The sequence below is a fragment of the Kryptolebias marmoratus genome, linkage group LG2 (genome assembly GCF_001649575.2).
Source record: "Kryptolebias marmoratus isolate JLee-2015 linkage group LG2, ASM164957v2, whole genome shotgun sequence".
Lineage (NCBI taxonomy): Eukaryota > Metazoa > Chordata > Actinopteri > Cyprinodontiformes > Rivulidae > Kryptolebias > Kryptolebias marmoratus.
Window position 1 is genome coordinate 12091032 of NC_051431.1, and position 11327 is coordinate 12102358.

Sequence of the window (11327 nt, forward strand, 5' to 3'; positions counted from 1 at the left end):
CTAACATGCATGTTTTTTGGTCTGTGGGAGGAAACCGGAGTACCCGGAGTAAACCCACGTGTTCACAGGGAGAACATGCAAACTCCACCCAGAAAGGCCTCAGGCNCGGGAAGCGAACCTGCAACCTTCTTGCTGGGAGGCAACAGCTCTAACCACTATTCCACTGTGCCACCACTTTTCAAAACAATTTAATTGTATTTACAAATACTTCCCCCTCAGAAATACATTAAAATCTCTTCAAAACATTTTCTTTATACCTGCTTCACTATAAACTTATTATTTTTTATCATCCTATGCTATTTGTAGTTATTTAGCTAGCAACCTGCTATTTTTATCTTTTAGCTAGCCTTTTGCTACTTTAGCTAACCTTTCTCAACAGTCACCCTATATTTTGCTGTGTTAGCTTTCAGCTAGCTTTTTGCAACTTTTACTGTACTAGTGATTTGCTAGTTATGACTAGCCTTTTTCTAATTTTAGCTTTTGGCTAGTTTTGTGCTCCTTTTAAGCTTTTAGCTAGTTCTGCTATGTTTATCTTTTAGCTAGTCCCTTGCTATTAGTAGTTGCCCTTTTGCTGCTTTAGCTTTAACAAGCCCTTTTAACATTCAACTAGCCTTTTGTTACTTTTAGCTTTTAGTTGGTGTTTTACTTCCTTTAGCTATAAGATAGTGTTTCATTTAGCTTTTAGCTAGTCTAATGTTCTGCTTCCTTTAGCTTTGAGCTAGACTTCTGGTACATTTACTAGCATTTTTTTTTACATTTAGCTAGCATTTTGCTACGTTTAGCTTATAACTAGTGTTTTGCTTCTTTTAGCTTTTAGGTGTTTCATTTAGCTTTTAGCTAGGCTTTTTTTATTTTTACTAGTGTTTTGGCTAGCTTTTTCCTACTTTTAGCTTTTAACTAGTGTTTTGATTCCTTTAGCTTTTAGGTAGTCTAGTATTTTGCTTTTTTTAGCTTTTAGCTGAACTTCTACTACTTTTACTAGCATTTTTTAACATTTAGCTAGCATTTCGCTACGTTTAGCTTTTAATTAGTGTTCTGCTTCTTTTACCCTTTAGCTAGCCTTTTCTTTGTTTTACTAGTGTTTTGCTAGTTTTGGCTAGCTTTTAACTAGTATTTTAATTCCTTTAGCTTTCAGCTAGCCTTTTGCAACTTTCACTAGTGTTTTGCTAGTTTTAGTGTTGTTATTAATGTTATTATTGTCTTTAGCTCATTTAGCTTCAGCGGGTCTCAGCAGTGTTTCAGCCCGGTCCTCAGGCTGCGGCTCTTCGCTCCTCCCTGCGGGGACAGGGGGGGTTCGGTGGGAGGTTCGGGGGAGGTTCGGGGGGAGGGTTCAGTCGAACCACCGGGAACATAAGGCCGGTTAGGCCCAGCCCTCAGCTGAGACCTGCAGGATGTAGATCCTCTGAGGAGTCGGTGCAGCTCTGCCGCTCTGAGAGGCTTATTTTGGGGGTTTTATTTACGCTTCTTTTTTTTTTGGACGCCTCAGTCCACCAGAACCAGCTGCGGAGAGAGACACACACACGAACCGGTTCTCATGCCGGTGGCCTCGTCGCGGTGAAGCGCCGGTCGCCTCGGGACGATGGACCAGGGACGGACGGTCACCATGGCCCCCCCGGTGCCGCCGCACAAAGCCAGCCCCGCCGGGCCGGGGCAGCCGCAGGAGCGGCTGCTGAAGTGCGTCCTGCTCGGCGACGGAGCGGTGGGCAAAACCAGCCTGGTGGTCAGCTACACCACCAACGGATACCCGACCAAATACGTCCCCACGGCCTTCGACAACTTCTCTGGTAGGTAAAAACTCAACATGCCGGCGAATCAGATGGATTACCTAAAACCAGAATAAAATCCCTCCCTGCAGTGACCCCCAGCTCCTCTCCTTCCCCACCCAAAGCCCCCCTCTGACACAGATGTGTTTCCTGTCCATCAGGTATCCTCCCAGCTCCAGGCTCAGTTTGTCTCAAACTTATCAGCCTGAAGTGCTCAACCCTTTTGGGGGGGTGCATTGGCTCTGAAGCCCCCTCATTACTGTTCTGCTGGGTTTCTTCTTTTTTGCTTTTGTCACAAATTGCAGCTTTGAAACTCAAACCAAACCTGCACAGATTCCTGCTGCTCAGCTGGGGCTGGCAGCGAATTGCACAACATGGACAAAATTCACAGAAAAGTCTCACTTTTTATTGTTTTTTACTCAGTCACAGTTTAGGTTTTTTGATGTTGTGGGGAGATTTGTTCAAAATTTCAATGCAAACTAACTTTTTAGTCCCAAAATCTTTACATTTTTTATAGTTTATGCAACAAAACAGGGATTGTAGTCTTTGTTTTTTCCTCCTTCAGTGTGCCTCTCACTGCTAAAGGCCTTCAGGTTTTCTGGACGCAGGGAGTAAACACCCAGGCTTCCATAGACTTCCATCGTATCTGAGCTCAGACTTTTCAGAGCTGAACAAAACACCAAGTCTTCAACACAGTCTTCTGACACTTACGGTTCAAGAGGTTTTTCAGTCACAGTTATAGTTTTCTTAAAGCAGCTGCTTTTTTTTTTATTCTTTTAGCCGCCTAAAATGCAGTCATGTGCTGCACCTCCGCCCCCAAAAAGGTGGGAATCACCGTGGCAACCAAGAGGCTGCTATAATACACTTTAATCATGGCAGCGCCACCATAAATCCTGCATAGTTTCAGACTTTGTTCAGGAGATATGAGCGCTGGAGTTGGCGGAATTCTGTGTTTGCAAAAAGTCTAAACCTGGAGTTTCAAAATAAGAGTCTGTCTCTGTCACAGCTGGGATTATTATGAAAGTGAGGCTTTGTGGAAGAATGCACGTTGAACCTTTTGAGCCGCAGCTGCATCGGCACCCTCTGAAATCCCTGCAGACGTTTTTTCCAGTCTTGGCTTATTTGCTGCCAGTGAGGAGCAGTGAGACGAACCCCTCAACTCCCGTTAAAAAGCCAAAAGCCCCCCCGCTCTGTCCGAACGCACACGCCGCCCTCGGGGAGCAGAGGGCCACTCCGGTTCGGAGGTTTTCCACTCGCACAACTCGGCCCATTGTTGCCAGGCCTGACCCGGCAACGCCCGTTCCACGCCGGAACGGGCACATCTGTCGCAGCCGTGTTTTGACGCCGCACTGACAGGGACTGATTGTGCTGTTTGGGGGGCGGGGCACTTCACTTCTCTGAGCCCCCCGAATCCCGGCGTTCCCCCTCCAGAGCTGACTTCTGGGAGGTTACGCAACCCCACAGGTGGCAGAGAAGAAGAGGGCGAGGAGGGAGGGAGGAAGGGGGAGTTTGCTGCTGCAGAAAAATCAAAAGGCGTATCGAATGTCGGGAGTTTAGGAAATGATTACTTGCTGGGAGCGACTGCAGCAAACCTTTTGATCAGGTGGCGTGAGCAGCCGCCCTTCTCTCCCACCCCCCGCCGGGCGCCTCCGTGTGAAAACATTTCCATGTGCCCCTCACGCTCAGCCTCCTGGAGAACCCGCCGTGCGTGAGCTGACTCACAGGGGGGGCCCCATTGAAGAAGAGTTACCGTGTAAACAGAAATGGAGGCGCCGGCCAAAACCCAGCGAGGAACAAAGCTCGCCGAGCGGGCCGAGAGGCGGCGGAGTGGGTGGGCAAGGGACAAGCCAGAGCTGGGGGGAAGGGGGCAGGGGGGGGTGTTTTTAACTGTCAGGGTTTTGTTTAGTGCTGTGAATACTCTGTGTGTGTGTGTGTTACGTGTCGAGGGCTGAAGTCATGTTTCTGTGTCTGCAGCTGTGGTTCAGGTGGACGGGAGCCCGGTGAGACTCCAGCTGTGTGACACTGCAGGACAGGTGAGTGTTGTTCACACACACACACACACACCTGGTGTCAGCCTGCAGGACCCTGAACGCAAGTTCTCTGCCTCAGAAGCTTAAAAAATGAGACGCACTTTGTTGAAATTCATCGATTTTTTTTTTTTTTTTTTTTTTTTTTTTTTTTTTTTTTTTTTTTTTTTAGCTTTACATGAGCGCTGGTTTGGAAACTGGATTTTTTTATTGGTTTGAAGTGATGTCATGTTTAAAAAGGTAAATCCCAGAGCTGCACAGTGACGCCGAGCATTATACGAAGGGATTTCCAGGGATTACGGCAGCCCGAAAGGAATTTTAAAGGATTATTTCCGACGTGGCTGTTGGTAAACTTTGATTTCAAGGAGGATCAAGAAGATTTAAGCAGTTTCAGGTACTTGGGTCACTAAATGGTGTCTTTCACGCAAACTTCGATTACACCAGAAGTCAGTATTTTTACCTGAACACGGGTCACGTGTGGGTTTAATCTCTTAAAGTGGCAGTTCAGGACTTTTGAAGTGAGGTTTGATGTATAATCAATATCTTACCTGTTGTAGATAGCTCTTTGAATGACCTCTGTTTGGAGCAATATAGATTGGTTTTGACTGGACCGACGAGCTAACGACTAGTCCGAGCTATATATATAACGTGGCGTAAAAGCACCGGGCCGTACGGGCGGTGCGCTGACAACAAGTCGCCGGAGTCCTCTGCCTACTGGAGAGCAGAGGAGGCGACTTCAGTGTCTGTGTCTGTAGAGGTCAGAATGGCGGTCATTTAGCTGGAATCCCGCCTGCTGACCTGAACCCGCGCCTGGCCCAGAACGCCGATGGACAGTGTATCCTGGGAGCACGAATTCATCCGCGCGGCCCGTCGGACCGCCAATCTCATCTGATTACAGACGCTCCTATGGCGTCAGGTCGAGGCGTCGCTTGTTCGCTTTCAGACCAAACTCAGCCCAGTTTTAGCCCACCGCCGTAAAAACGGGTTGTTTGAAGGCTTCCTGGAAGGCGCGGATAGAAACGGGAGTCTTCACTGTGTCACAAAACCTTCAGGACGTTAAACTTTGGCTTTAGTTGTAAATTATTACCTTTTTTCTGATTATTTATGGACAGAACTCAGAAACAGTGACGTCATGTAAACGTATTGGAGACACTTTAGGCTGGAAAAGCCAGAACACCTGGTCTGAAAACATGCACTTAGTTTTTATAGATTGGGAGTAAATTTTAACCTTGTTGTTTTATTTTTATTTTACCTCCTCCATATAATTTCACCTTATTATAAGGTTCAATCTTGGCCTCGCTTGGTTTAAATAAATCCATCAACTTTTCAGGTTTTATTATCACTAAATCTGAGGAGAAATACCTTTTTATTTGTAAGGAACACGTGCAAAGTTTTCTTGGTAAATTTATGAATTGCATTTTAAATAAACAGGGTGTTTTTTAATTTGTGTGGCATGAAGGAGGGGGGGTTCCTAACCCTGCCCTGGGAGCAGCATATTTGACGTTCAGAAAAGCAGCGCGGGCGCCGCCGGTTCCGACACCGCCGGTTCCGACACCGCCTCAAAGACAGTTTGTTCTTTTGGAATGAGGCTCAAGAGCAAACCCCAAATACATGTTTTAAATAAAACAAAACAAAACCTCACGGTATGCTCGGAGCTGCACTCAGGCGCTGAAGAACCTCCCGCGCAGACAAGCTCGGGCGCGAGACGGGAGATAACAATCGCTGAACTGATGCAACTGTCTGAGGGTGGCAGCTTGTGCCAGAACCGAGCCGAGACGATGAGACGGCCGTCGCCGAGTTGTTCCCGACTGAGAGGTGTTGACGTTTCCGTGTTTTCCGAACGTCATCCGGACACGCGAGGCCTGCCGCGGGCCTTCTGTTCCTGCAGGTTTCAGCTGTTTGGAGATCAGATCGTGACGGGAGCCGTTCAGAGGCGAGCGCTGGGAGGACTCCCGGGGGGGGGCGTGCTGTCAAAGCCGTGTGGCTCCAACGTGTTCATTTAAGAGATTTACTGCAGATGAATCTGAATGAATGGGCTCGACCTGTCTGTGCTCTGTATTAGCACTGTATAAACACCGTTTACACAGCCTGTTATTGAGCACCTATTGGCACCGTTCCCTTTCCTGCAGTGAGAGAAAATTATGGTTTCCGAAGGGCCCGACATTCCTTGAAGGAATGCGTATCGCCTGCAGCATTTAGACCAGGATCATCTTATGCAGCATGCTCGTCCCGGCTACTACCACACCAAGTTTTAGCTCAATGTCTGTAAAACTGATTGAATTATAACCCCAGGGCGATAACACAAGCTTTGACTGAAGCAAGTTAAATATTTAAGATCTGTGAGTTTTCTGATCTTAAGAAAATCCAAACAAAACGACGCTCAGTATCTTTTCTCTCTGTCCGTCAGGATGAGTTCGACAAACTCCGCCACTTCTGCTACAGCCGAACCGATGCCCTGCTGCTCTGCTTCAGCGTGGTCAGCCCGGCCTCCTTCCAGAACGTCTGGGAGAAGTGGGTCCCCGAAATCCGCCGCCGCTGCCCCCTCACCCCGATCCTCCTGGTGGGCACGCAGTGCGACCTGCGGCAGGACGTCAAGGTGCTGATCGAGCTGTCGAGGCGGTGGGAGAGGCCCGTCCCCGAGGAGGACGCCAGGGCGCTGGCGGAGAAGGTCGGGGCCGTCACGTACGTGGAGTGCTCGGCGCTGACGCAGAAGAACCTGAAGGAGGTGTTCGACGCCGCCATCTCAGTGGGGCTGCGGCACGCCGAGCGCAGGGCGCGGCGGGAGAGGAAGGTCCACAGCACGGCGGATAAGATGAAGATGCTGTCTAAGTCCTGGTGGAAGAAGTACGTGTGCGTCCAGTAGGAAGGGAAGAGGGCGGAGGGGGGGTGCAGAGAAATGCCCTGGAACTGCTGAGGTTTTTTGAAAAGACTGAAATGAGTGCGAGGACATCGGCTGCGTTCAGACGGACGAACGCCAAATGAGCTGGTCTGAAAGGCTTCACTTCAGAGTTCCCGCCTGAACAGTGGGGTCCATACAGGACGCTTTCAGGAACCAGTGACTGTGAGCAGCATTTAACCAAAAAAAACTGGTGCCGAGGCGCCACCTGGACCGAGTATCGGACTGGATTCGCCCAAAAAGGAACACGAGGATCCGAGTCGGAGGGGGGGATAATGAGACAGCTGATGTTACGTGCTCGTCTGTGGAAAGTACATTATTTTATCGACACTGTCATTCAGACAACACGACAGGAAGTTAATGCAAACCGCTCAGCCTTAAGAACCCAAATCTAAGTTGCGTTTACTGTAAATCGTTAAAGAGAGCGACCTGCACCTTGTTACAGAAATCAACTCAACTGGAAAATAAACTCAGTGTGAAATCTTTTTATAAGTTTAACTCATTTTCTCTGCAATCAAGTGTATGAGTTTAAATTGAGCTGAAGTCAACGATGTCTTGAGGAAATGTTGTTGTTTTGACCGTGTTCATGCTCTGAATCATCACGGTTGTATCGAATGGTTGAGTCAATCTTTGTGCTTCTGTTTGACCCACGTCCTGACCCCGACGTGACAGCCATGTCACTCCAACTTCATTTAACCAACATATATTGGTTCACGCCCAGAGTTAGTCCTCGGTGGTCAAACCTTCAACCATCCTTCCGTTTTTAGAAGAGTCGTTGTTCCGAACGGAGTTGTTTGCCAAAAGTATCGTTTAAACGTTCAGTTTTCTGAATGTCGGGCGTTGAATCACGCCTCTTCCTCAGAGATGCACCGTGCATTCGTTCTGCTGATCTTCGGATCACTGTCCCGGTTCACCGTGTGGAAACCTGTCCACCTGCAGACAGAGCAGTGATGATTCCAGACAGCGAATTCAGATTTCGCTTCCAGATACTCAGGTTTTCCCGCAGTCCTCCTGGCTGCTGGGTCCAGCTCTTCGCAGGTGACCGCGGTCCACCTTGCTCGGAATATTCCCCTAAAAGAATCAGACTGACATGATGAGGCTGCAGGTTTGCATGGGAAGGACAAAAAGTGGGTGGAGCAACACAAGGTCGGAGGCCACAGTTGCACATTCGGCACACAGTCCAAAGCCGCCGCTGAGGTGCAGCCATAAAATGGCATAAAAAGCACCCGATGTTCGTTTTCACTGCTTTCCATGGTTCCTTGACTCTAATTGTCATTTAACAGATAATTATCCGTCTCTCCTCTCTTGAAGCGGCACAGAAATGAGTAAAATGACCAAAGAGACCGATTGCTTCTTATTTTTCAGTAGCTCCAACTCTTCGTTTATCTGGTCGGGCACGATACGAAGAACGTGTTTGAGAGAAATAAATAAATGAATCAACCCAGCACAGGAAACATTCATGATGTTTGGGATAAATCTCTCCTTGTGTAGGTGACTCAGTCCATGGTTGTTCTGTCCGACTCTAAATGGTACTGAACGGCATGAGTGTCTCAGTTTCTGTTTGACTTTTGATGTGAAGAGAAGAGCAAAACTAAATAAAATGTGAAATATGGAATGTGTATTTTTTCTTTTTTTTGTCTGCTGCCTTTTTACAGAACACATTTCAATATAAATCAGAGAAACATTTTCAGCATCGACACAAACGTAATTAGGGAACAACATATTTCAACCTTCATGTTAAGAGATTTACCAACTGCAGCTGCAGGGTGCATGACCTTCACTGCTGGTGGGTTTAAGGGGAAACGGCGCTATGACACCTGTGTGTTTTGAACTTTCTTTCACCTTAATTGGGTTAAATGTAGGGATTTAAATTCACGCTGAGTGTCCAGCTTTATCATTTAGGTTTCAGCCACCATCCATCCATCCATCTATCAATCTGTGGTCAGGTCATAGAGAGGGAAATCCAGACATCCCGGCCAACGGAACCACGTCGTCTGCGAACCGAACGACGAGACCGGACCAGACGTCGCCCTCTCCTTCTGCGCTGATGGTTTCAGGATTATTAGTGTCCAAACTGATATCTTTTAGAAATAAAAACTCTGCGCCCCTGTGATACCTGGACCGATAACTTCCACAAACCTTTCATTAAAAAGTCAAGAAACTGTGAACATATGGAAACCCTTCCTTCCTTTAACGTAAATATCTACAACCACCGTTCAATGGGACAGAAAGTGTTACTGCGGCACGAGTACCAAACAGGTCCACACGTTCTCTTAAAGCAAGAACTGAGATCTACATTTTGAAAAAAAAAAGTTCAGACAGAGTTAATGTGATTTCAAAAGGTTTTAGCCTCAGAGGTTGTGTCGGTCCTGAGGCTTCTAACTATGCAGCGTCAGATGAATAGAATTACCTAAAATAGGCCTTTCTGTCTTTTCATAGCTACACGTCTGCGCCACAAGATTCAACAACAGGCGGAGGATGACAGTCGGCTCTTGGTGTTGTTTAGAAGTGCTAATAACAGGTTAGGAAAGGGAGTTTGAGTCTGGCTGGCAGATGAGTGTGCTGTCCAGCCTCGGAGCGGCTCAGACTAAGATACGAGTCTGGAGATTTTAATTATTACAGTCTGGATGGCTCCACTTTCCACCAATATTTTAGCAGGAAAACCCCATTGTTGTGTCTCGGCAAGGCGGGCCGTCTTGTGAAATGCTCTGTGATTTAGGGCTGCGGCTTGGCTGATTGACTGTAATGCCTACCTCTCTGCTGGAAGTGCAGGTTTTACTGTCTGCTCGAAATCCTCATCTGTCAGGCATGAAGCGAACAAATAGGAACCGTGTCGAGGAGAGCCGGATAACTCGGATTGTTGGAACGCCGTCGGTGTGATCCAAATCCAAAGCACGAATCCCGTCATACAACAGTCCTGAACACATCTAGAGATGGAGCACGGACAAGGTTTTCCCAAACGGGGTCACCTGTGAACCTTGACAAACAAGCAATCCAGCTTACATCACATCTCAGCTTTAAAAGCTCAACTCCACACTCTCTATTTCTGAATTGAGAAAGCTCCTCGGATGAGAAGCGAAACGTCTTCAGCTACAGAATAGAAGTCCAGTTGTTTTTGTTTTTTAACCTTTTTTTGAATTTCTAAAGGGTAAAATGAACCTATTGTTCGCTGACTTGTCAAGAAAAGTTTGTCATAGGACGTCCAACTGTCCCTGTACAAAATCACTCGATAACCTGAGATAAAAATATATGAGTGCAGTTCTATAAAATCCACTTTATGGCTTTTTACCTCGTAAAAGAGAAACACTGCCAGCGCGTTACAGTTCCCTTCGTACTGTAGATGTGTTTGAAATGAGTGTTTATATTGAGCTGGCGTTGTGAAACGGCCGGCCGAGTCAGCTGTAAAATCTCAAGTGGTCCCTGAACTTTCCAGTCCTGTAAACACTTTCTTACATAACGTCTGAGAATCATTTGGGGAACAGGTGAACTCTGACTCCACATGAAAGAGTCGGTTTTTGACATATTAAAGTTGATGAAGGATTTCAGATTAATTACCAGCATAATAACTTGAGCTCAGCCCTCGGGGGTGGGATTACCGGCGAACAGTAACCTCGTTAAACGGCCATGTGGGTTGGGAAGGGATTCAACAAGTGGGCTGTGGTCCACTTTGTACATTGTCCTAAGGATTAAGAGTTTACCCGAGCTCTTGTAATACGACACAATATGTCTGGGGCCCTAATTAAAAGACATCCACGCACAGATTGAGTACAGCACCATCTGACAACAAAGCGTGTCTGTAACACCTGTAAGGCACCACAGAATTCAGAAATGTTTTCAATTCAGTTTTTTTTTTTTTAGGCACCATTGGAGCTAACGAAATCTAACAGAAAGTGAGTTCTCTTTGAAGAGGAAGTCTTCAACATCGGTCAAACACCCGAAAACTCTGCTTTGTGCAAAGTCCTTTCCAGGTTCGTAGATAATAAAGTGAATCTTTAGAATCTTTTCCTGGAAACCCAAGTCGAGCTCCAGTCCGTTTAGTGAACTGAAAGCAGGACGCGTTTGTGGCGCAAGAACTACAGAATTATCAATGTTTTATTTGAGATAATCCTTCGACATTTCTCGTCACCGACTTCGAACAAAATGCACGGTTGGTGCAAGAGCAGAAAAACACTCAGAAGAAGACTTTTCATCAACGTTCCCATGAGATATGGGAGTTAGGTAGTTTCATACTTTATAGATGATATAACTGAGCTTGTCCTCTCCTCACTTAAATTCAAGTTCATAAAACATTTTTATGCACATAACCTCCCAAGACGCTGCATCCTCAATTAATCTTTAAAACATCATATCTAATTTTAACCACTAATTTTATGTTTATGGGTTCTACTAATTCTAAATAGCCGGGGCACTGCTTTGCGAAACAACTGGAGAAAACCATACACTGCACATCTCGTTAAACCACATTTAAACCACAGGAACGATGAACGATACAACAACAAAAAAAAAAAAATTGTGGTTTGAGCACCATTACATTTTGAATTTTTGGTATACCTTGAAACCAGTATTCAGACAAAGCCTATTTTCAGATGAACAGCATATGATTTAAAGACTTGCAAAGTATTTATTCTGTTTTTTATTTAC

The 11327-nt window shown here is 46.3% G+C and overlaps 1 protein-coding gene across 1 annotated transcript; it reads left to right on the forward strand.

Annotated features, from left to right (window-relative positions):
* The first annotated feature begins 1373 nt into the window (after positions 1-1373).
* On the forward strand, positions 1374-8301 carry rhoub (ras homolog family member Ub). Its single transcript, XM_017404757.3, has 3 exons — positions 1374-1784; positions 3738-3796; positions 6198-8301. The coding sequence occupies exons 1-3, from the start codon at positions 1580-1582 to the stop codon at positions 6651-6653; spliced, it is 720 nt and encodes a 239-aa protein (XP_017260246.1). The 5' UTR covers positions 1374-1579; the 3' UTR covers positions 6654-8301.
* Positions 8302-11327: the final 3026 nt, after the last annotated feature.

Bases quoted from the DNA above. Each gene is read 5' to 3' on its own strand.
- rhoub (XM_017404757.3), top strand. From the start codon at position 1,580: ATGGACCAGGGACGGACGGTCACCATGGCCCCCCCGGTGCCGCCGCAC. The intron at 1,785-3,737 runs GTAGGTAAAAAC...CTGTGTCTGCAG, and splicing joins GGCCTTCGACAACTTCTCTG to CTGTGGTTCAGGTGGACGGG. The intron at 3,797-6,197 runs GTGAGTGTTGTT...TCTGTCCGTCAG, and splicing joins TGTGTGACACTGCAGGACAG to GATGAGTTCGACAAACTCCG.